Here is a 23,334-nt window from a genome sequence, read left to right on the forward strand (position 1 = left end):
ATTATTATTATTATTATTATTATTATTATTATTATTATTATTATTATTATTATTATTATTATTATTATTATTATTATTATTATTATTATTATTATTATTATTATTATTATTATTATTATTATTACAGTGAAGGGGAGGGGGGGCGGGCAAGCCACGCGGCGCCTGCGCACCAGGGAGAGCACGCTCCCCCCCACTCCCTCTGCCTCGCGCGCGCGCGCGCTGGTCCATCCGTTGGGTCTGGCACGCGCGCGCCGCCGCCGCGCTTGCGCAATAGCGCGCGCGGCGTGAAAGGGGGGGGCGATGAGCGTCCTGCTCCCCAACATGGCGGACTTCGACACCATCTACGAGCTGGAGGAGGAAGAGGAGGAGGAGGAGGAGGAGGCGGAGGACGAAGAGGAGCGGACGGAGGCCTCCCGGACTGTGGTGAGGAGTCAGGAGCTGCCGCGGCCCCGGGACGCGCCCGAACCCGTGGCTGTGAGGGGCGCCGGGCAGATCACCGTGTAAGGACCCGCGGAGGGGGCGAAGGCGGTGGGCGGGCGGGGCGGGGCCGCGGGGCCTGCAGGCGGGGTGGGTGGGTGGGGAGGCGTGCCTCTGAGCGCGTGCAGAGGGCGCGGGACGGCCGCTGGAGGAAGGGAGGAGGGTCCCCTGGGCATGTGCAGAGCGCCGGGACCCTCTGAGGCGTCCCTCTAGGACAGGGGTCTTCAAACTTGGCCCTTTCATGACTTGTGGACTTCAACTCCCAGAATTCCTCAGCCAGCATGCCTGGCTGAGGAATTCTGGGAGTTGAAGTTCACAAGTCATGAAAGGGCCAAGTTTGAAGACCCCTGCTCTAGGAGGAGCAGAAGACCCTCGTGGGGAGGAATCCGCGACCCCCGCCCCCTTTTTCCACTTAGGAGTGAAGGGAGCTGCGGGAATGTCAGGGTTCCTGAGCGTGTGCAGAGCGCCTCTCTTGCCTGTCCCCCCCCCCCCCCGTGCATCTTTCCCTGAGCGGCTGTTTCTTGGGGGGCCGCAGAGGGGTCTTCCAGGGTCCCTCAGGGAGGGAGCCAGCCTGACAGGAGTGGAGCAGGGGGTTTTTTTGTTTTCTTTTTTATTTTATTTATGAATTCTTCAAATGGATACAGCTGGCTTTCTCATACATGTCTGACTCTTCTGGACTCTTTCAGACCATTAAAATATAAAGAGAGCAAAGAAGAGCAAGATGAGCATTTATAAAACAACAACAGGGAAAAGCCAATATAAAAGCGTGTAGAAAACTATCCCAAAAATAATCATCATCATAAAATTCGTAGTCGCATCTTGCCATAGCGTGCAATTCAACTACAGCTAGTCCTCAACTCACAACACTTCGTTTAAGTGTCCGTTCGAGGTTTACATCACTAAAAAAAGGGACTTATGACCTTTTTGCCCACACGACTGCGGCAGCATCCTCATGGTCACATAATCAAAATTTAGACGTTTGGCAGCTGACTCAGATTTACAACGGTTGCGCTGTCCCGGGGTCACATGGCCCCTTTTGCAACTTTCTGACAAGCAAAATCAATGCGGAAGCCAGATTCGCTTAACAACCTGTGACTAACTTAAGCGCAGCGATTCACAACAACTGTGGCAAGAAAGGTGGTAAAATGGGGCACTTGACAAATATCTCAATTAGCAACAGAAATGTTGGCCTCGATTGTGGTCCTAAGTCAAGGACTGCCTGTAGTTGCTTTCTGGAGTGCCTGTGCTGAAAGGGGCCCGGAGCTTTCCTTAGGGTAACCCCTTCTCTCACTTTTACCATTTGGGGTGTCTGTGGTAAGATGGGGAGAGACCCTGCCATTGCCTCTCTCTGGAGGAGAAGGCTGGAGAGCCCTGGGGGGCCCATGGGGCCAGCAGACAGGCAGCCCCAAATTCTTCTCCAGATTTGCAGGGCTGTGCCCCTCGCCCCGCCCGCCCCCTTTCCTGGCTTTACATTTGAGCTTGAAATTGATGCTGCACTGCAGACAAGAAGGGCATATTTTAATATTGTCTGTATTGAAATAAAACAAAGCCAGAACCAGATGTAGCTATCTGTAAAAAGGTGCTGGAGCAACATAGGACCAGGTAGATGCGTTGGGTATCTTCGCTGCCTTGAATTACTTGTAAAAAAATATATAGGCGCAATAGAAATAAATGAATAAAGAAGGGTGTGACATTGCAAAGGCTTGGGTGATACTTAGCAGAGTTACCGTTCAAAAGTTGTGAATGCTTTCCAAACTGTGACTCTGGGATATGAGAGAAAATGATCCTAAAGAGGTCATTTGAAAAAACATTGCTAGTTCTCTGTTTCTTTATATGCTTGTTCTGTGGTTAAACAAAATAGAATGGGAAGAAAGACATTTTGTTTTCAATTGTAATCATGAAATGTGTGTTAAATGCAATTGTTCGTCACAGTGTCTATTTTTACATCTTGCCCTGCTTTCTGTAAAGCAAATAACTTAATGTCTTTGTTATATGCATTTATATTTTCCCCATAATTTAAAAACATTCTTTTAACTCTTATTAAATGTTAATGGCTTTATTTAAATTTTAAACTCCCTTGGCATCATTTGTCATTTTATATTTAATTCATTATCCATTCAAAGATTATTGTCTTGTAAATAATTGGGAATACAGTGATTGGAATGTATCTTATTGTTCTGTTTGCTTATTATATGTATCAAATGGGATGTTTTGAATTGCGCTCGCCTTGATATTTCTTTTTTTTTGTTCTGTTGCTGAACTCATTCTTTTTAAGAGGACATTTGCTTTATTTTTTTTAAGAGGACATTTGCGTCATCTCCCCATACTCCAGTTCTGGATCATGGCTCAAGTAATGAAAAGCCTAATTACAAAGCATATAACTTTATTTATCTCTTCATATTGCATAAAACAACTTTATGATAAGCTAAATAATAAGGACAATGGGATATACATGTGAGCAGAATATTTGAACCATATTTAAATAGCTTATGTATTAATAAAACTGTGTGCCAAGGTATATTGAGAAGGTCTTGTTTTTCATGACACTCCTTCTGGAAGGGTATAAATTAAGCCAGAGGGCAAAGCTTTTATCATTTGGTGGCTCATCTGCATTTCTAATAACTTTATAGTCTCTTTTTTCAAATAATTCAAGTGGTTAGAGCTAATGTAATCCTTAGCTTCATATGAGCAGATCCTAGTAGTGTAATAGACTCTAGCATACAGTTGACAATATAATTTCCATCTTTACCAGGAAATAACGTAGATAAACAATGAATTGTGCAACTAGATAGGAGAGACCAGTTTTCCAAAGGAAGAGCTGTTGTTAAAAATAATGTTTTGTACAACTTTCCTTCGGTTCTGTTGTTAAACAAAATAGAATGGGAAGAAAGACAACCCCACGTTGTTTCAATCTGTGTACTGTAAGTCTCATTGGAATTTTACATATTGTTAACTCTGGCATGAGTTGAACAAAGCAACAAAGCAAAGCGACTTAATTTTTAGATGATTTTGAAGTTTACACTTATCTTTCTTATCATAAGAATCTCAGGTATAACTTTTTGGGAGCACCCTCTCCCCTCTTTTAAATTCCTGTTATGGCCTCCAGATGTACTGATCCCTAGCCAGCATGTTTTATAAACATGATGGCAGAAGGTGATGGGGATTTTAGTCCATTGCATCAGGGTATTGCAAGTTGGGTAAAGTAAATTGTTCAATGTGTGCTGCTAAAGCATTGGATTAAAATAATAGGATTTGTATAGCTTTTTAAGAAACAAATTGGGCGGGGGAGTTGATGGGATATTAAAAGTTGGTATCAAGGTGGCTGCACACTTGTACAAATGCTTCATTTATATCCTTCCTTTATTATTATTATTATAAACAACTTAAAACAGCAAGCATATCTAATACGCCTTCCTCCTCCTATTTTCTCTACAACAACAACAACTCTGTGAGATGAGTTCGGCTGAGAAAGAGGGGAGACAGTGGCCCAAGGTCACCCAGCTGGCTTTCATGCCTATGGTGGGACTAGAACTCATGGTTTCCTAGTTTTTAGCCACTAGACCAAACTGATTTTCACCATTTTTAGCTGTAACCTTTCCAAAAATTATGTTGAAATAGAATTTGAATTTTCTTTTTGCTTGAAACCTTGGTATCTTCTACTTGATTGTTTGTCTAGTTCAGAGGTCCCCAAACTTTTGGGCACCAGGGACCAGTTCCGTGGAGAGAGGTTTTTCCGCGGACCAGAGGGTGCGTGGTTTTGTGTGCTGCCTGCATCCCGCAGATGGGGCTTTGCTTGTTTGTGCGGACCGGTTGCTGGCACGCCGCGGCCCGGTACCGGTCCACGGACTGGGGGTTGGGGACCCCTGGTCTAGTTGGTTGGTACATTCTAGTTGTACGTTATCCAGATTGAGAATGATAGTCATTTCCAGTTAGCACCAATTTCATTTAACCCTGGCTTTCAAATTCTGGCTCTTAATTTTTGGCATTGGCCATTTCTCCAGGTATAAGGAGCATGATTATTTTTTTCTTCCAAAAATCTGTCTTCAGCTCACTCCTTAATAGATTCTAACATGGTTACCCATTAGCTCTTTTTTGTTTATTTATTTATGAACTTATTACCTGCTTCAGTTAAGGTAACCCAAGCTGGGCTACAAAAGCACTGGGAGTCCACAGCACTCTGGTCCCCGTGGTCAGGAGATGGGAGCTGCAGGCTTTTTGAGAGGAAGGCAACCCCCGTGGAGAATGCCTGCTTTGCAGGGGGCTATCCTACCTCCCAGTAGGTGGGCCCTTCAGGCATTCTCTGTGGTCTTGGATTGAATGCGCTTTGTGTGGACTCTTACCTTCAGTGAGGAGACCCCCCCAGATGTATTGAGATCTTTTTTTCTTTTTTCTTTTTTTGGAAGTTGAGTCAGTGATGGTTTCCATTTACTGTATATATTTTAAAAAATTAAGAAAGAGACCTGGTGGGGCAGTGGTTAGAATGCAGCAGGCTGACTCTGCCCACAGCCTGGGGTTCGATTCTTATGGGCTTAAGGTTGACTCAGCCTTCCCTCCTTCTCAGGTGGTAAAAATGAGGAGCCAGATGCTGACATTTCTAAACCACTTAGAGAGGGCTGTAAAGCACTGTGAAGCAGTAGTGCTATTGCTCCTGCTATAAGTGTTAGTTTGTGTCATCAGAAAACTTGGGATGGTAGACTGAGTGAAAACATGCCTCGAGTCATTTAAGATTTTACAGTCAACCTACTAGTTCTTCTTTTTAAAATGTGGGTTTTGGAATGAGAAAACGGTTACAGTTCTACTGCCAAATAAATTACTCTTGTATGCACAATAAATTATAGTAAATTACTAAGTGTTGAAATTTTGTTGTTGTTAGCTGCGAAGTCGTGTCCGACTCATCACGACCCTATAGACTACGTTCCTCCAGGCCTTCCTATCCTCTACCATCTTCTGGAGTCCATTTAAGCTCACGCCTACTGCTGCAGTGACTCCATCCAGCCACCTCATTCTCTGTCGTCCCCTTCTTCTCTTGCCCTCCACCTTTCCCAGCATTAGGCTCTTCTCCAGTGAGTCCTTCCTTCTCATTAGGTGGCCAAAGTATTTGAGTATTAGCTTCAGGATCTGGCCTGGGTTGATCTCCTCTTGCAGTCCTCCTCTCCTCTTGCAGTCCAAGGGATTTGCAGGAGTCTTCTCCAGCACCATAGTTCAAAGGCCTCAATTCTTTGGCGCTCAGCCTTTCTTATGGTCCACCTTTCCCTGCCATACATTGCAACTGGAAAGACCATAGCCTTGACTATATGCACTTTTGTTGACAGGGTGATGTCTCTGCTTTTTAGTGTGCTGTCTAGATTTGCCATGGCTTTCCTCCCGAGGAGCAAGCGTCTTTTAATTTCTTGGCTACAGTCCCCATCTGCAGTGATCTTGGAGCCCAGGAAAATAAAATCTGTCACTATCTCCATTTCTTCCCCATCTATTTGCCAGGAATTGAGAGGGCCGGATGCCTTGATCTTGGTTTTCTTAATGTTAAGTTTCAACCCAACTTTTGCACTCTCCTTCTTCACCTGCAACAAAAGGCTCTAGTTCTTCTTCACTTTCTGCCATTAGAGTGGTATCATCTGCATATCTTATGTTGATATTTCTCCCAGCAATCTTAATTCCAAGTTTTGATTCATCTAGCCCTGCCTTTCTCATGATGTGCTCTGCATATAAGTTAAATAGGCAGGGCGACAGTATACAGCCTTGCCGGACTCCTTTCCTAATTTTGAACCAATCAGTGGTTCCATGTCCAGTTCTCACTGTTGCTTCTTGGCCCACATATAGGTTTCTCAAGAGAGAAATAAGATAGTCTGGTACTCCCATCTCTTTAAGAACTTGCCACAGTTTGTTGTGATCCACACAATCAAAAGCTTTAGCATAGTCAATGAAGCAGAAGTAGATGTTTTTCTGGAACTCTCTAGCTTTCTCCATGATCCAGTGTATGTTGGCAATTTGATCTCTTGTTCCTCTGCCTCTTCGAAATCCTGCCTGTACTTCTGGTAGTTCTCGATCCACATACTGCTGGAGTCTAGCTTGTAGGATTTTAAGCATAACTTTACTAGCGTGAGAAATGAGTGCAATGGTGCGATAGTTTGAACATTCTTTAGCACTGCCTTTCTTTGGAATTGGAATGTAAACTGATCTTTTCCAATCCTGTGGCCACTGTTGAGTTTTCCAAATTTGCTGGTAAATTGAGTGTAGCACTTTTACTGCATCGTCTTTTAAGATTTTGAATAGCTCAGCTGGAATACTATCACCTCCACTAGCTTTGTTGTTGTTCAGCTTTTCTAAGGCCCACTTCACTTCACATTCTAGGATGTCTGGCTCGAGGTCAGTGACCACCTCACTGTGATTATCAGGGATGTTAAGCTCATTCTTGTATAGTTCCTCTGTGTAATTTTGCCACCTCTTCTGCCTCTGTTAGGTCCCTGCCATTTTGGTCCTTTATCATGCCCATTTTTGCATTAAACGTTCCCTTCACCTCTCCAATTTTCTTGAAAAGATCTCTGGTCCTCCCTATTCTATTGTTTTCTTCTATTTCTTTGCACTGTTCATTTAAGAAGACATTCTTATCTCTTCTAGCTATTCTCTGGAATTCTGCATTCAATTGGGCGTATCTTTCTTTTTCTCCCTTGCCTTTCACTTCCCTCCTTTCCTCAGCTATTTGCAAAGCTTCCTCAGACAGCCATTTTGCTTTCTTGCATTTCTTTTTCTTTGGGATGGTTTTAGTTGCTACCTCTTGTACAATGTCGCGAACTTCTGTCCATAGTTCTTCAGGCACTCTGTCTATCAGATCTAATTCCTTAAATCTATTTGTCACCTCTACTGTATATTCAACAGGGATATGATTTAATTCATACCTGAGTGGCCTAGTGCTTTTCCCTACTTTCTTCAGTTTAAGCCTAAACTTTGCAATTAGAAGCTCCTGGTCAGCTCCTGGTCTTGTTTTTACTGACTGTATAGAGCTTCTCCATCTTTGGCTGCAGAGCATATAGTCAATCTGATTTCTGTGTTGACCGTCTGTTGATGTCCATGTGTAAAGCTGTCTCTTGGGTTGTTGGAAAAGAGTGTTTGCTATGACCATTGCATTCTGTTGACAAAATTCTATCAGCCTGTGCCCTGCTTCATTTTGTACTCCAAGGCCAAACTTGCCTGTTATTCCGGTTATATTTTGGCTTCCTACTTTAGCATTCCAATCCCCCATGATGATAAGGACATCATTTTTTGGTGTTAGTTCTATAAGGTGCTGTAGGGCTTCATAGAACCGGTCAATTTCATCCTCTTCAGCACCGGTGGTTGGGGCATAGACTTGGACTACTGTGATATTGAATGGTTTGCCTTGGATTCGAACTGAGATCATTCTGTCATTTTGGGGATTGTATCCCAGTATTGCTTTTCCTACTCTTTTATTGACTATGAAGGCTACTCCATTTCTTCTGAGGGATTCTTGCCCGCAGTAGTATACCTGATGGTCATCTGAATTAAATTCACCCATTCCTGTCCATTTTAGTTCGCTGATACCTAAGATGTCGATGTTCAGTCTTGTCATCTCTTGTTTGACCACGTCCAGCTTGCCTTGATTCATGGATCTTACATTCCAGGTTCCTATGGAGAAAAAATCTTTACAGCATCAGACTTTCCTTTCACCACCAGACATATCCACAGCTGAGCGTCCTTTCGGCTTTGGCCCAGTCGCTTCATTCTTTCTGGCGCTACTAGTACTAGCCCTCTGCTCTTCCCCAGTAGCATATTGGACGCCTTCCAACCTGAGGGGCTCATCTTCCAGCATCATATCGTTTTGCCTTTTGGTACTGTCCATAGGGTTTTCATGGCAAAGATACTGGAGTGGGTTGCCATTTCCTTCTCCAGTGGATCACGTTTTGTCAGAACTCTCGGCTATGACCTGTCCGTCTTGGGTGGCCCTGCACGGCATAGCTCATAGCTTCATTGAATTACGCAAGCCCCTTCGCCACGACAAGGCAGTAATCCATGAAGGGGAGTGTTGAAGTAGCACTTCGATTTTGTTTATAAAACACTCACATGATAAGCTATGAGAATATTGAACAATAAGTACTGTATCTAAATGCTTTGTTTAATGGAGATCCTAAACAGACATTATAGGGTGGTCAAACATTTTTCACAGGCTTATTTATAAGATGCGTTTCCAAGACTACAATTGCATCCTTTAAGTGTATTTGGATGGTGTGGTAGCCACTCATTTGGAATCAAGAAGACTTGACATTGAAGCAGGTTTTCAGGCTGTCTCCAGAGACTATGGTATGAAAATAGATCATTTCCCTACAGAATTGATTATGTAAGAATTTCCATTCCTTTAAGTTGCGTTTGTTGAGTAAAATGGAAAGAAAGCTACTTAAATAGATCTTTCTGTTGTGATGCTTCAGTGTTAAAACATTCACTTTCCAGTCATTCACTTTTAGGGTTATATTCTTGAATTATCACTAAATATTAACATATTTTAAAGAAGCAACAATTAATTTTTATAGTATTTGCCAAATTTGTTTAAAAGATACTACAAAAAGGATGGCTATTAGTTTAATGTGTGTGCTGTCAATAATATAATACTATGTAATGTAATGCAATGTTTGACAAAAAGTTAAATGGGGCTCTGATATGGCAGAACAGCGTAGCAAGGCTGAAATGATACCATCCTGATCATTTAAAAAATATTCCCTCTTTTTTTATTTGTACTAATATACAATTTCAGCATTTGCCACTTTTAAGTAGTTAATAGCTCAAAGAAACCAGGCTATTCTTCTACATGGGTTCAGTTTTTCAGCATATTAGTAAGTGAATTGAAAGAAAGAACAGTGTAGAATTAAGTTGGAAACATTTTAAATTGCCTTCTTTGTTTCTGCTGAAGCTCCAAAGAAAACTTTAAGAATTTAATACTGTGCAACAAACAAGACCAAGGCTAATGTAATTTATTATGGAGAAAATCAAAGTATATTTAACTTGAAAGCTGTATTCAGCTAGGGACTTACTTTCAGTATTATTGCTGTGAGGCTGGACTTCTAAAATAGAGGGAAAGATCTGGATCATAGTCCTTAAATAATGACCGTCGTTGAATTTTACTATGCTTAGGTTAAGCTGCCGTTATCCTGAAAAATTCCTATTGGCAGTTTGGGAGATATCTTTTGGAAGCTAGGCTCTGAAATAAGGATTTCTCTATAGAGGTAGTCCTCAACTTACAACCATTCATTTAGTGACTGAAGTTACAGTGGCATTAAAAAAGTGACTTGTGAACATTTTTCACACTTACAACTGTCATAGTATCCCCACAGTCATGTGACCAAAATTCAGGCACTTGACACAACTGGCATATATTTATGATAGTTGTATTGTCCTAGGGGCCATGTGATCATCATTTGTGACTTTCCCAACCACTTTCTGACACGCAAAGTCAATGGGGGAAACCAGATTCACTTTATGGCCACGTGATTCACTTACAACTATGGCAAAAAAGGTTGTAAAATAGGCCAAAACAACTGTCTTAGCAACACAAATGTTGGCTTCAATTGTGGTCATACGTTGAGGACTACCTAGCTAGTTTTAGGAGTGTATAGTGCCAAAGTCCATATTAAGGAATAAGAGGCATGGACTGCTAATTAAATATGTCATTGGTTCCAGGTTTCTGTAATATTAGTGGAACACATTGCTTTCTGAAGCTAACAGGTTATTTATCAGTTTCCAATTATAGAAGGTCCTTCAATGTGGGCAAGGGCCAATGCTTTGACCTTCTTTGCTTCTGTTTGGGAGATTCAGAAAAAAAAATCCATATTATATATGACTTTGTCTTTGCAGCTTCAGGAGGTTGAATCAGTAAAGCATGTCCTCCTACGTTTTGTATTTTATAATGCTATACAACACTCATCATCCTGCTTCTGAGGTCCTCCCAGAGTTAATAGACAGTGCTACAAATTACCGTATTGCTTAATCTCTTCATTGTGAAGCCAAGATACATTTGTTCTATGACTTTAGGTTTGTATATTATTTTATATTCCTTGCAAAGTATTGAGCTGTGGAGATTACGTTTTGTGTAATCTGTATACGTCAGAATATCTACAGCAGTATTTTCTCTAAGTGAAAGTGTGTATATATAATATGTGTCATCTATATGGTTCTTTAACGTTAGCACAGAGCTTGCAAAGTCAAGATGATACCACTTTGGGATCCTCTCCTGGAAGGAATCTTGTTTTCCCTGTTAACACATTGCAACCTTCATCATTCTTACTAACTCGTAGAAGAAAAGTCAGAAGATGAAGTGTGTGTTGAAATGTTCTTGTGTGTGTGTCATAATTTGCAAACTTTATTTGAATTCCTACAAGGATCTGTCGAGGACCTGATTAATTTGATGGACTTTATTTAGAAAAGACATTAGAAAGGATGAACACCCAATTATATTTATCTTTATATTAGTAACTACTTACTAATAACAAGAGACATACATGTTTCTTCCTTTGATTATCCTCTGCTATATGTAAAATTATTTGATACAGAGTTGAATGAGGTATAAAGCCATAGCAAATTGTAATCTCGAATTGCAAAACAGGTATAACAAAAGTTGTAAACATTCTATAGGTTGGGTGGAAATACTTTTTGTTCTTTGTTTTTTCAAGGTTTGGCTTGAGCAACAGATTTGACACAGAATTTCCCTCTGTTCTGACAGGGAAGGTAAGTTGGAATTGCCTTGATCCTAAACCTGAGTTTCTTGTCACCTTGCCGCATTTGTCAAGGAATGCTCTTGAGATGATCCACAGGGACCACAAACAGATAGAATCTAAGATATTCTGATTTCTGCAGAATGTGGATTCAAAAATGGGTTCAAGAGCCGCTTTTGTGTAGATGCGCCTTTCACTCTGTTAGATTCAGAATTTGTTGCTCTCCCTTCCCCTCACTCCAAACGTGTGAGTTTTCCTTTCTTCAGTTTGAGAGTTCTTCCATGAGCAGAACATGTGCAAGAAGGAGAGTTGTCTACTCTTATCCCAGTTTAGAATGCTTTCTATAGTTCAAGTCTTTTTACAAATATTAAATGGTTGGGCAGTCTATACTTGCATTCTCTTTGCTTACTTCAGTAACTCTCTCACACCCACCCTCCATTTCTTCATCCCTCCCTCCCTCCCTCTCTCTCCCCCCCCCCTTTTTGGGTAAATCTTAAAAAAATGAAGCAAAAGGCAGACCTGCTTTTTTTGCAGTACTGTTAAGAGTAGGCTCCATTTGTCAGTGTAGACTCATAGCTATTGTCTGTGACAGCATCTCTAATCAGAGGTGGCTAAGTTGTGTTCATTTGACGTGGCAACCGGGATGGGAGCTACTCTGCCAGATTGATTGAATTTAACTTGAAAGAGTATTTTAGAAATGTTGGCTGGAATGTATTGGATGCCGAGTGAAGCATCAGTGGACCTGCTCTGTGCTATACGGGGGCAGGGACATCATCCCCAAAGACTATATAAAGATTCCCCCATATTATTTTATTTATTTATTTATTTATTTTATGAATTGATTTTATACAGGGGGTCCTCGACTTATGACCACAATTAAGCCCCAAATGTATATTGCTCAGCGAGACATTTGTTAAGTGAATTTGCCCCACTTTCTTGCCACAACTGTCAAGTGAATCACTGCAGTGGTGAAGTTAGTGACGCGAGCGTTAAGTGAATCTGGCTTTTCCATTGACTTTGCTTGTCAGTATGTCGGAAAAGGTGACCACATGACCCCCGGACACTGCAATGGTCATAAACATGAGCCAGCTGTCAAGTATCTGGAGTTTGGTCACGTGATCAGGGGGTTGCTGCAACGATCATCAGTATGAAAAATAGCCATAGGTCATTTTTTTCCCAGTGCCGTTGTAACTTCAAATGGTCACTAGATGAACTGTTGTACAGGACTACCTGTGCTCTCTTAAAAACACCTCTGATACCCAGAAAACAACATTTCATCTTCAAAGTCGGGCAAAAGCTACCCAGAAATTGGAACGTGGCATAAACTGACTGAGGGTAGAGGGAGGTTTCTTTCTATTTTTAATCCTGTAAAAACTAGGTCAGAGATAGCAAAGTTTATGCATTTGTGTATTCTCTTAGTAGCATGTGTTCTGCTTGGCAACCGCTCTTCCATTGCCAGGCATTTTGATGCAAAATTAAAAATAGTTAAATGGCGGCAGCCAAGCTGAGCATTATTTAAGGAACCCACTTCAAGGACGAAGTCACTGATTTTCAGGCTCTAGCTCTAGGTTTAATTCAGAGTAGCTTAAGATCTAAAGTGCTTTCTTCTTTCAAATGAGAACCCAACTGAATTAAGTCAATTGCTCTCAAGTGGAAGCCCAAATTACGTTATAACCATGTTTTTGTCTCTGTATTTCAGAATCCTTGTTATTAGTTTTCTATTACTGTAGGTGCTGATAATACTCTTTCTTGGAAAGTAATACGTGGCTTTTTTTCCAACTGGAGCATATCGCAGTCTTTGGACAATAAAAATACTAAAAAGAAGAGAAACATTCCGAGTTATTACTTCATTTCAATCTTCAGAAGTTAGGGAATTCTACTTACCTTCTAAATTTCCCTAGCCCCTTTTCTGTTCATTTAATTATTTTCATAGCACTGTAAGCTTTTCAACATTGACTGCCTAGCTTAGAGTGGCCTGTTCACACAACTCAACTCCTTGGACCTTTTGTCTTTTTTTTTGGTCTTATTGATTAAAAATGTAAGCTTGCAATGTGGTCTTAAATGGGGCTTCCATAGTTCTGCCACCTGGTGCTGTTGGTCATCCTTAAGGGGGGAAAAGTCCAGCTTCCTGCTCTGATGTTGAAACAATACGGACTTTAGTGAGCAATGCAGGGAAGTGCAAGTCATAAAACCTCCCTTTGGTATTATGATTCAGCAGAAGGTGTGATGGATAGGGGCTGTGATCACCATGGTCAAAGAAAGCAGAGCAGGCCTGCTGGCTTTTGGCGATCACTTCCTTTCTTGCCCGCTGTTGTAAAACATTATGGCCCTTCCGTCCACCTTCCACCCCTTTTATGGCTTGTTGGCAAAAAAGGAACTCTTTGGAATGCAGCTGTTCTCTTCAGGCAGAGATGGATTTCTTACAGCTCTCCTTGTACTGGGGGGTGGGGGGGGCTTACCTGGTTTACTTGTTTTTTAAGAACAATAGCATGTTATTTACAGCATCACAGGATGCTTAAAAAGACTCCCGAATAACCACCAAAAAAAAAAGACACAACCACGGCATGGCATTGTTTTGCACGTCAGAATAGCTGCACTTCCCTTTGGTAGTTTGGAATGCCACCCTTGTCGTTTCTGAAATTTGTTCAGCCAAAAAAAAAAACGTCTGCGCAGAGTGCACGTATGTAAAATGGCTGTTGATATGGATAGAGCATCCTGTCGCCTGGTGTGCTGATGTGCTCTAGAATGAAGCAAAGTTTAAAAAAAAATGGCCCAGTGGTTCTAGGCTTCAGATGCAAGAAAAGCTTTTCTGAAATAAAAACCTGTTAGAACTTTCCTCAAGCGATTTGCTGCTTTTTCCCCCCACTTTGAAAACAGTTTAAATAGAGATGAAGTTTTAGATAGTTCAGGCCATTCTCCTTTTTTTGCTCCCTTTGTAGGTACATGAAGTGCCCAGGTATTGTTGTCTTTACCTCCTGTCTTGAAGGGGATTCGTGAAAAATATCCATTGTTAAGAATGGCTGAATGTGTGTACTGTGTACCTAGAAAAACTGAAGCCCAGCACCTACACGAAGAGTTAAACTTTCCCGTCAGAAACAGTGTAAAAATGCCTCAAGGCGTAACCAATTTATTATGACATAAACTTCAACAGTCTGCTAAAGGTTATGGCATGTTCATATGTTTTGAAAAAAAAGTGATGAGCTGATTGCAATATAATTTTAATATCCATACTCTTACAACCCTTGGTTTCAGTTGAAGGGATCTGTAATTGAATCTAGAACTGAATACTGAAAAAAGAATGAATTTTGTGTCACCCAAAGGATACCAAAAGTATTCTCTTGTTCTTTTTATTCAATTATTCCCATTCAGGTAAGAATTCGTGGAGATTCTGTTTCAGTTACAGGCTCTCAGCATTTGTAGATGCATCCCTAATATTGTTCATTTTTTTTTGTTCACCAAAGATTACATTCAACATTAACAAAAACATTTTAGGCCATTTGTGTAGGCAGGGTTCAAGGGCAAAAAATAACTGAGCTTAAAAGGAAAACAATTTTAGATTGACTAAAATTAACACAAATCTTAGTCTTAATGGAAAAAAATAATAAAGTCACGATAGGGCCTTGGTGGAGCAGTGGGCTAATGCCTCCTTAAGTAACACCAGCTGCCTGCAATTAGTGCAGGTTCGAGTCCCACCAGGCTCAAGGTTGACTCAGCCTTCCATCCTTCCGAGGTAGGTAAAATGAGGACCTAGATTATTGGGGGCAATAAGCTGACTTTGTAATAATGCCGCTTGGGGTGTGTGTGAAAGCCCTAATAAGCAGGCATATACATAGAATGAAGGCTACTGCTAAGCTTTTAAGCCGCCCTGAGTCTTCGGAGAAGGGCGGGATATAAATGGGATTAAAAAAAATAAAAATAAGATATATCTGTATATTTTTAGGGACGCGGTGGCTCAGTGGGTTAGGATGCTGAGCTTGTCGATTGGAAGGTCGGCAGTTTGGCGGGTCGAATCCCGAGTGCCGCGTAACAGAATGAGCGCCTGTTACTCGTCCCAGCTTCTGCCAACCTAGCAGTTCGAAAGCACGTAAAAATGCAAGTAGAAAAATAGGGACCACTACGGTGGGAAGGTAACAGCGTTCCGTGCGCCTTTGGCGTCTAGTCATGCCGGCCACATGACCACGGAGATGTCCTCGGACAAGCGCTGGCTCTTCGGCTTTGAAACGGAGATGAGCACCGGCCCCTAGAGTCGGAAACGACTAGCACGCATGTGCGGGGGAAACTTTACCTTTACTTTATATCTGTATATTTAGATATAGAACAGGTTTTAGTTCCCAGTGTGGGGTCACCCCTTGTCCTCTTTTTCCAGGTTGCCCCTGAAGAATTCAAGACCAGTATCAGCCGTGTGAATTCGTGTTTAAGGAAAAATCTGCCCATCACTGTAAAATGGCTTCTCTGTGGCTGTTTGTGCTGCTGCTGCACGCTGGGATGCAGCCTCTGGCCGGCCGTCTGTCTTAACAAAAGAGTAAGTATGCCAACCAGCCAGCGCAGCTGTTCCCTCTCTTCCAAGTGGCTTATTAGTTGCCCAGGCAAAGGTGGCTTTTAAAGTGGGGGGGGGGGTTTCCATGGGGAAGGGTAGTCTTAGATGTCAAGATGAATTCCTTTGTCAGAAGGTCGCAAAAGGTGATCACACAACTCTGGGACAATGCAACCATCGTAAACATGAGCCAGTTTCCAAGCTGTTACAACAGTTCATTTAGTGACCGTTTCAAGTTACAACGGCACGGGAAAAAGTGACATGACCATTTTTCACACTTGACAACCGTTGCAGCACCCCTGTGCTCACCTGATCAAAACTGGGCACCTTGCCGTGTTCTGAGGTCATGCCATCATTATTATTTTTTTGAGATCTTCGGACAAACCAAGTCAGTGGGGGAACCAGACTCACTTAACAATTGTGTTACTAAACTTAACAGCTGCAGTGATTCACTTCATGAGTAGGGCATGAAAGGTCGTAAAATGGGGCAAACTTAAGAAATGCCTCACTTAGCGACAGAAATGTTGGGCTCAATTGAGGTCACGATTCAAGGACTACCTGTATAGCTGCTCACTTCATTGGACGCAACTCTGGGGGGCAAACAACAATCAGATAACAAACAACAAACAAAACTTTAAAATCCATATTAATAAGTGCCAGAAAGGCAAGCAATATAGACCAGGGATCCCCAACCTCTGGGCTGTGGCCCACTACCGGGCCTTGAGCCGTTCGAAACAAGGCTGTGGAAGTGCAGGGCGAGCATGCACATGTAGGTGGGCATCCCCATTTGTGTGAGCAGTGGGTGAGTGTGTGCGTTCATGCTCGTATTTGCACGAGCAATGGGTGTGCACGCTTTCCTGCTACTCGTGCATCCCCTCTCCTCCCTCCCCCCCATCCACAAAGCCGGAAAGGTTGGTGGATTCTGATACAGACCACAGCAGAGGGAAGATAATAGCGGCCATCTCAACAGCGTGTTCAGTTTTACAACCTTGCGACTTAATTTTACGTTTTTAGTATTCCATAATTAGGTAATTGTATTTATAACAGTTTGCTCCATTTTATTTTTTCCCCCAGCTTACTCTTGAGCTCTTACTGTTTTTGTACCTAAATTCTCTAACCCCTTTTATAAAAATTGTGTATAATTCTGGTCAGTGGCAATACTAAAAAACTTAACAGGAACTTGTTTTTTTTTCCTAGACAAGAAGATCTATTCAGAAGTTGTTACAATGGGAAAATAACAGATTGTATCACAAGGTAATATAAGGAGCAGTTGCCTTATTTATGGTAGGAAATAATATGTTTCACTTAACCAGTCAAAGATTGTTCTGTGTGGACTGCAAAATCACAGGTGAGACTAATTCATAATCCCAGAACTCCGATTTGTGGGTGTATGTGAGTGGTCATCTCATTAACTGCTGTTTCGATTCATTTGTTTGCCAGATGTCTTAATGTTAAGGGATTGAAACCAGTTGCTTGCTCATATCTAGCTGCCTTAGGGAGGCGAATCGTCCTAGCTGACTGAAGTTTCTAATGTGGCTCTTATTGAAGGAATGAGAAAAATCTGTACATAGAGAGTGTTTTTTTTCCTGATCAATGTCTTTCAGATTTGCAGCATTAGAATTGCATCATGCTTTGCTTGAGAGGAATTCCACGCCACACTCCACATCTCAGGGGCAGGCTGATTTAGAAAGCTGAAGTATTAACAGTTACAGCTAATCCAGAAATAATCTTGTGCTGGGCAGCATATATAGGAATTTTAATAAATAGGTCAAAGGGACATAGAGGCTTGTTTGTCAGTTTAAAGAATGTTATTGGTTAAGATAATGCAGTATCTTTTTCTTTTTTTAAGCTTGGCTTGCATTGGAAGTTGCGTAAACGGAAATGCGAAAGTAGCAATATGATGGAATATGTAAGTATGTTTGAAGTTATCGGTACACGTAGTCCTCAACTTACAAGAGTTCATTTAGTGACTGAAGTCAGAATGGCACTGAAAAAAAATGACTCGTGACCATTTCAGCATCCCCATGGTCATGTGATCAAAATTAAGAGGCTGGGGAACTGACTCACATTTACGACGGTTACAGCGTCCTGGGGTCATGTGATCCCCTTTTGCGACCTTCTGACAAACAGAAGTCAATGTTGGTAGCCAGATTCACTTAACAACCATGTTACTAATTTAACAACTGCAGTGATTCACTTAAAAACTGTGGCAAGAAAGGTCACAAAATGGGGTAAAATTTCTCACTTAGCAGCAAAAATTTGGGGCTCAGTTGTGGTTGTAAGTCAAGGACCTGTATCAGTTTCACAGTATCACTTTCCCCTTCTGATTAATTCATTCCTGTCTTTAGTGATTGGAGACATAATTCTACTTTCTAGGAATGTGTGAATTAGGATATGCCTAGCATGGCGCAGTCATTCATCTGAAAGTGGAATTAGCAGATACACCGACTTATAAAATCAAAGCTAGATGTTAGCAAAGTTAGTATTATCTTTCCAGGTTTTAATTTCGTTCTACACATGTCTTTCTTCTCCAGCTCCCCTTCCCCTTTTTTTAATATATAATTCTTATTAAATATTTTAAAGAGGAAAGATAAAAACCAATGTAAACTAATTTAAAGTAAGAAAAGGAAAGAAATCAAAGAGAAAGCTAAAAGTGCAAGTAAGGGGGCAAAAGTAATAACAAAAATAGAAAAAAAGATATCAAGAAATAACTTTTCTCGTTATAGCGATTATAGCTACAATTTTAAATTTACCTCTTGCTTATGGTCATATATCTCTTCTTTCTATAATATAGAAACCGAAATAAGTTTCACTTTTTTCTGTTATACACAAAAAAATCCATAAGCGGTTTCTAGTCAGCAATAAACATAGGTGTGTGTGTGTGTATGTATCATGCACAATATATATTGTGCATACAATAATCTCTGCAAGTATCATTACAAAAACAAAGTTCCATGACTTTTTTCAAATTCTGCTCATCAGTCCCAAAAGAAAGACCTCTGCCTCAATTATGCTAATTAAAGATTAGCATTAAAGTCCTTTGAATAAGTAGCTTTTTTACATGCCCACCAATATGATAAAATGTCCCATTTATGTTTCCAACATAAATTTTAAGTGCCTTTATACACCCGGCCTTCTGTCTGCCACACAGTTCTTTGTTTACAGGGAGGCTTTATAGGGTTGACAGATACACATGCACAAGCAAACCTGTATCATTCTGAATAATGTCAAACGTACCAGCTGATTTTCTTTTGAATTTGTCTGCTCTGTGTTGGTCATTGTTCTTTGTTATCTTAGTTTATTAAAATACAAAATGGTTTTTCAGCATAAATATCCTTAAAATAGCTAGTACTATTTAATTCGGTTAAAATAAGTACTATTGTAAAACTTACCCATAGCTCATATGTGAACCTTTATAGGCCAGATCACGACGTCATCTAAGATGGCATGTTGTGCAGTGTTCAAGCTTATAAACACATGGTTTTTCCCCCATTTTTAAAGCATAAATGTCTGGTTGAACTTACTTAGCTTTCTCTTGTTTGTTCGCTGTTTCCTAAGTATTCTGGAATACAGAGAAGTAAATATCACCGTGGCTCTGAAGGATATTGAGGGACCCAATTGTTTTTAATACTGACTTTGTAATCAAAACATGTTGAAAAAGTAGTATAGCCCTCTTGGGAGTCTGAAAGGATGAGTCGAGACTTTTCCCCACTCTGCTTTTATGAAAATGTGCTCGGATATTTTCTGTGTCAAATTACTTGCTGCTTTTTATGTAAAAAGAAAATGCCAAGTAGCTTTGAATTGAATTAGAACACAGGGCTGGAAGGGACCTCAGAGGTCTCCTAGCCCAACCCCCTTGCCCAAGGCAGGAATCTCTATTCCATCCAAGACCAACTGTTTGTTGTTCAATCTTTGCTTGAAAACCTGCAGCGATGGAGCATCCGCAGCTCCCAGAGGCAAGCCGTTCCACTGATTAAGGTTCTTTCTCCCTATCAGAAAATTTTCTCTCCAGTGGAATTGCTTCCATTGCTCAGTGGGCTCCCATCAATAGCAAGTCCAAGGTTGTTGTTGTTGTTAGCTGCGAAGTCGTGTCCGACCCATCGCGACCCCAATGGACAATGTTCCTCCAGGCCTTCCTGTCCTCTATCATCTTCTGGAGTCCATCTAAGCTCACGCCTACTGCTTCAGTGACTCCATCCAGCCACCTCATTCTCTGTCGTCCCCTTCTTCTCTTGCAACCTTTCCCAGCATTAGGCTCTTCTCCAGTGAATCCTTCCTTCTCATTAGGTGGCCAAAGTGTTTGAGTTTTAGCTTCAGGATCTGGCCTTCTAAAGAGCAGTCAGGGTTGATCTCCTCTAGGACTGACCGGTTTGATCGCCTTGCAGTCCAAGGGACTCGCAGGAGTCTTCTCCAGCACCAGAGTTCAAAGGCCTCAATTCTTTGGCGCTCAGCCTTTCTTATGGTCCCAACTTTCACAGCCATACGTTTCAAATGGGAAGACCATAGCCTTGACTATACGCACTTTTGTTGACAGGGTGATATCTCTGCTTTTTAGTGTGCTGTCTAGATTTGCCATGGCTTTCCTCCCAAGGAGCAAGCGTCTTTTAATTTCAAGTCCAAGGTGGACATACGCAAGTTTTGCCTTTTGTGGGGGAGGTTAGCTCGTTTGATGACACATAGGCTCTGCTCCATTAAGGAGCTGGGCTGTTAACCTGAGCAAGGAGGGATCCATCCCAAGATTTAAACCTGAGTTGTTGGTGCCACCTAGGGGGGAAAGTAAACACATGGAAGCCAAATGACTATCCGGAAGCCAATCTCTTCTTGCCACTGAAAACTGTCTCATCAAACTCTATTAAAAGAAGCCAAGCCCCTTTTTTCTAACCTAATAGGCATTGGATGACAATTTGTTACTTTTTGGGGAGAACATTTTATTGTGATTAGAAGTTCCAAGGTTGTAGAGGGCTTGATTTATCAAGGTCCCAAGTGCAATTGGTGGTAGGAGGGGGGGGGGGGAAACCCCTTTTCTGAAATACCCATCTGGTCAGACCAGGCTGAGTGAGGTCAGCCCCGCCATGGTCAACTCCCCACTCTTTGGCCAAGCACCCTTAACTTCTAAAATTTTCTGACATTCAAGGAAAAGCTGGACGTATTGGTTAATGTGTCTTTTGTGTTTCCCCCTTTTTATAGGTAATACTCATAGAATTCCTACCAAAATACCCTATATTTCGACCTGATTGAGGAGCAGTATTACCTTTCGTGTTACCTGTCACATCCTACCTGTAGTGCCTTGTAAGGGATATTGACGAGAAGATTTATCTACTTTGCTCTGATATTGTTTTTCAAAAAAGTGTTCGTCAGTAGAGTATCTTCATTGCTGTGTTACTTTTTTAAAAAAAGAAGAAAACTGCACTTTCCAAAAAGGTTGCGATGCTAAGGCTTGTTTGTGCACTCCCAAGGCATAAACTTTACTTGATGAACATGGTCACTATGGAGATTATCTTGTATCAGTGCTGCTTGTAGTCTTGTTCTGACATGCTGCCTTATTCATTTCCAAAACTCGGTCTTGCAAACACGCTCCCAGAGAGGGTCTGTGTAACCAGCGTTCTACCGGTCTGCTGGCTGGGACTTCTGGAGGCTGTAGTCCTGACACATCTGAAGGGCACCAAGAAGAGAGGAAAAATGGCATCTTCGGGCACTTTGAATTCTTGATAGGGATGATCAAGGTTAGCATACAGTAATTAATATCTTCTTCTCTGTACCGATGGTCTGCTTTGCCCCAAGATTAACAGTGAACAGCAGTGCCATTTTCTTTCATTTGCAAAGTTGTTCGTTTTCCTTTCTCTTTGCTGGGAGGGGGAGGGGTGGGGGGAGGGGAAGGGTTGGGTTTGTAAATATTACCTCATTGTATAATATATAAAGTGTGGTATTAACGCCAAGGTTTACAAATTGTGATATCATGCCAATGGCTTTGCATAGATTTGTTACGATTGATGTTGTGCGTATCTTTCTGATTGTATTGGCCATTTATGGGCCACGCGGTGAAGCCATGAGGGCTTTGCAGATGCTACTGACAGTTGGACTCAGGTGCGGTTTGCTAAGCAAACATAAAGACCCATTGTAGTTCTTGCTCCATGAAATTGCTGGTAAAACACTTAAAAGATGTAATTCCTTGAATTTATATGTAACCCAAAGACCCCAGTGCCCATAAGAGCCCCTGGTTTAAGCACAACGGGCCTCTAAACAATTCTACCAGAACACTGGCAGAAATTCAAAGGAAGTTGAGGATCTGGCATTGGGAACCCTATAATTGATGGAAGGCAACATTTAAAAAAAAATTGGCTTGGTGGCCTACATTTTTATGTTAGTCTATCAGTGCTTCTCAACGTTGGCAACTTGGAAGATGTGTGGACTTCAACTCCCAGAATTCTCTGCTGGCTGGGGAATTCTGGAAGTTGAAGTCCACACATCTTCAAGTTGCCAACATTGAGAAAGACTGGTCCATCTGATGTTTAAATCATTTCCATGTCTCTGTTCTTAATATAGCAGTTCTTCCAAATATGTTGGGCTGCAGTTCCTTTTAACGTTAGTAAGATTGGACCCAGCCCTGCGGTTTCACAAGCATAAAGTATTACACCAAAATCTACATAAAAGTATTTCTCAAATAGCAGGACAGTTGCTAGAACCTGCTCACGGTCAGTATTTTGAGATCCTCCCGTTTTAAGGCTTTGTGCCAATAGCTTCTCATTTGGGTGCCTTTCCTGTTGTTTGGTTATAAATAAGAGATTATAGACATAAATTAGTTAGCATAGAGTTCCAGAAATCAAGAACCACAAAATTCATCTGATACACTGTGCATCTGGTTTGGCTACTGTAGTTCTTTCAGTCCCTGCTTTTAGCAATTATGTAGCTAAAATGTTGGAGAGTTGAGAATATTTGTGATTTCAGTTGTTTGCATTTGCAAATCCCGTAACATCCTTAACAAGGAAAGCAAGTTTAGGCTGACAGGTAGCAAGATCTGTGCATCAGAGCTCCAGTATAAATAAGCACCTTCTCATTTAGCTGTCGTGGACACCACAGCACATGCATCTTTCCTGTAACTTTGTACATCATGCATGCACAGAGTTGCCCATCGCGATTAGCTGAATGCAGAAGCCTCTGTTCCTGGGTGCTGTGTGCATGCATCACAAAATACCCATGGAAATATCGCCTCAAAAACTTTATGGCAGGCTATAAATTCAACACATTTGCAGACTGGAGCTTTGAACTGCTGTTTTCCTCTCCCGAGCTCCAGAGGAAATGTTTAGTATGAGAATTGTAGAATAATTAAAAGGGGGGGGGGAACCAATCCCTAGAACTTTTCAAGCTGCTTCTTGGATTGTAAGGCTTGTAAACTCATTAGAGAGTTGAAGTTGAACCCACAGAAGACAATACGACGCATGGTGAAGTTGAGCCTGTTCTTTCACAAATAGTGTTAAAAATCCTGCTTTGCTGAAAAGGTTACTCCAGCATGTGTTACTTACATTGTTGTTACCGAGTTATTTTGTATAATATACATATTCCAATTATGCTGTTGCTGTGGCAAGAGCAGCTTCATTTGAGTGTTACCTCATC

General features: G+C 41.4%; 1 protein-coding gene across 2 annotated transcripts; it reads left to right on the forward strand.

Annotated features, from left to right (window-relative positions):
• Positions 1 to 300: 300 nt before the first annotated feature.
• CHIC1 (cysteine rich hydrophobic domain 1) lies at positions 301 to 21,553 on the forward strand (the record flags this gene model as incomplete). 2 transcript variants are annotated; one of them, XM_081336312.1, is made up of 6 exons in its annotated part: positions 301 to 500; positions 11,148 to 11,202; positions 15,556 to 15,711; positions 16,921 to 16,977; positions 17,573 to 17,632; positions 20,911 to 21,553. In XM_081336312.1, 6 exons carry the CDS (start codon positions 301 to 303, stop codon positions 20,959 to 20,961), a joined length of 579 nt encoding a protein of 192 aa, XP_081192438.1. In that variant the 3' UTR covers positions 20,962 to 21,553. The 2 variants fall into 2 exon arrangements, with proteins under 2 accessions (XP_081192438.1, XP_081192439.1); XM_081336313.1 differs by lacking the exon at positions 17,573 to 17,632.
• Between the last annotated feature and the right edge of the window lie 1,781 nt (positions 21,554 to 23,334).

This window comes from Vipera berus (assembly GCF_964194415.1).
Source record: "Vipera berus genome assembly, chromosome: 11".
In the NCBI taxonomy this organism is placed as follows: domain Eukaryota; kingdom Metazoa; phylum Chordata; class Lepidosauria; order Squamata; family Viperidae; genus Vipera; species Vipera berus.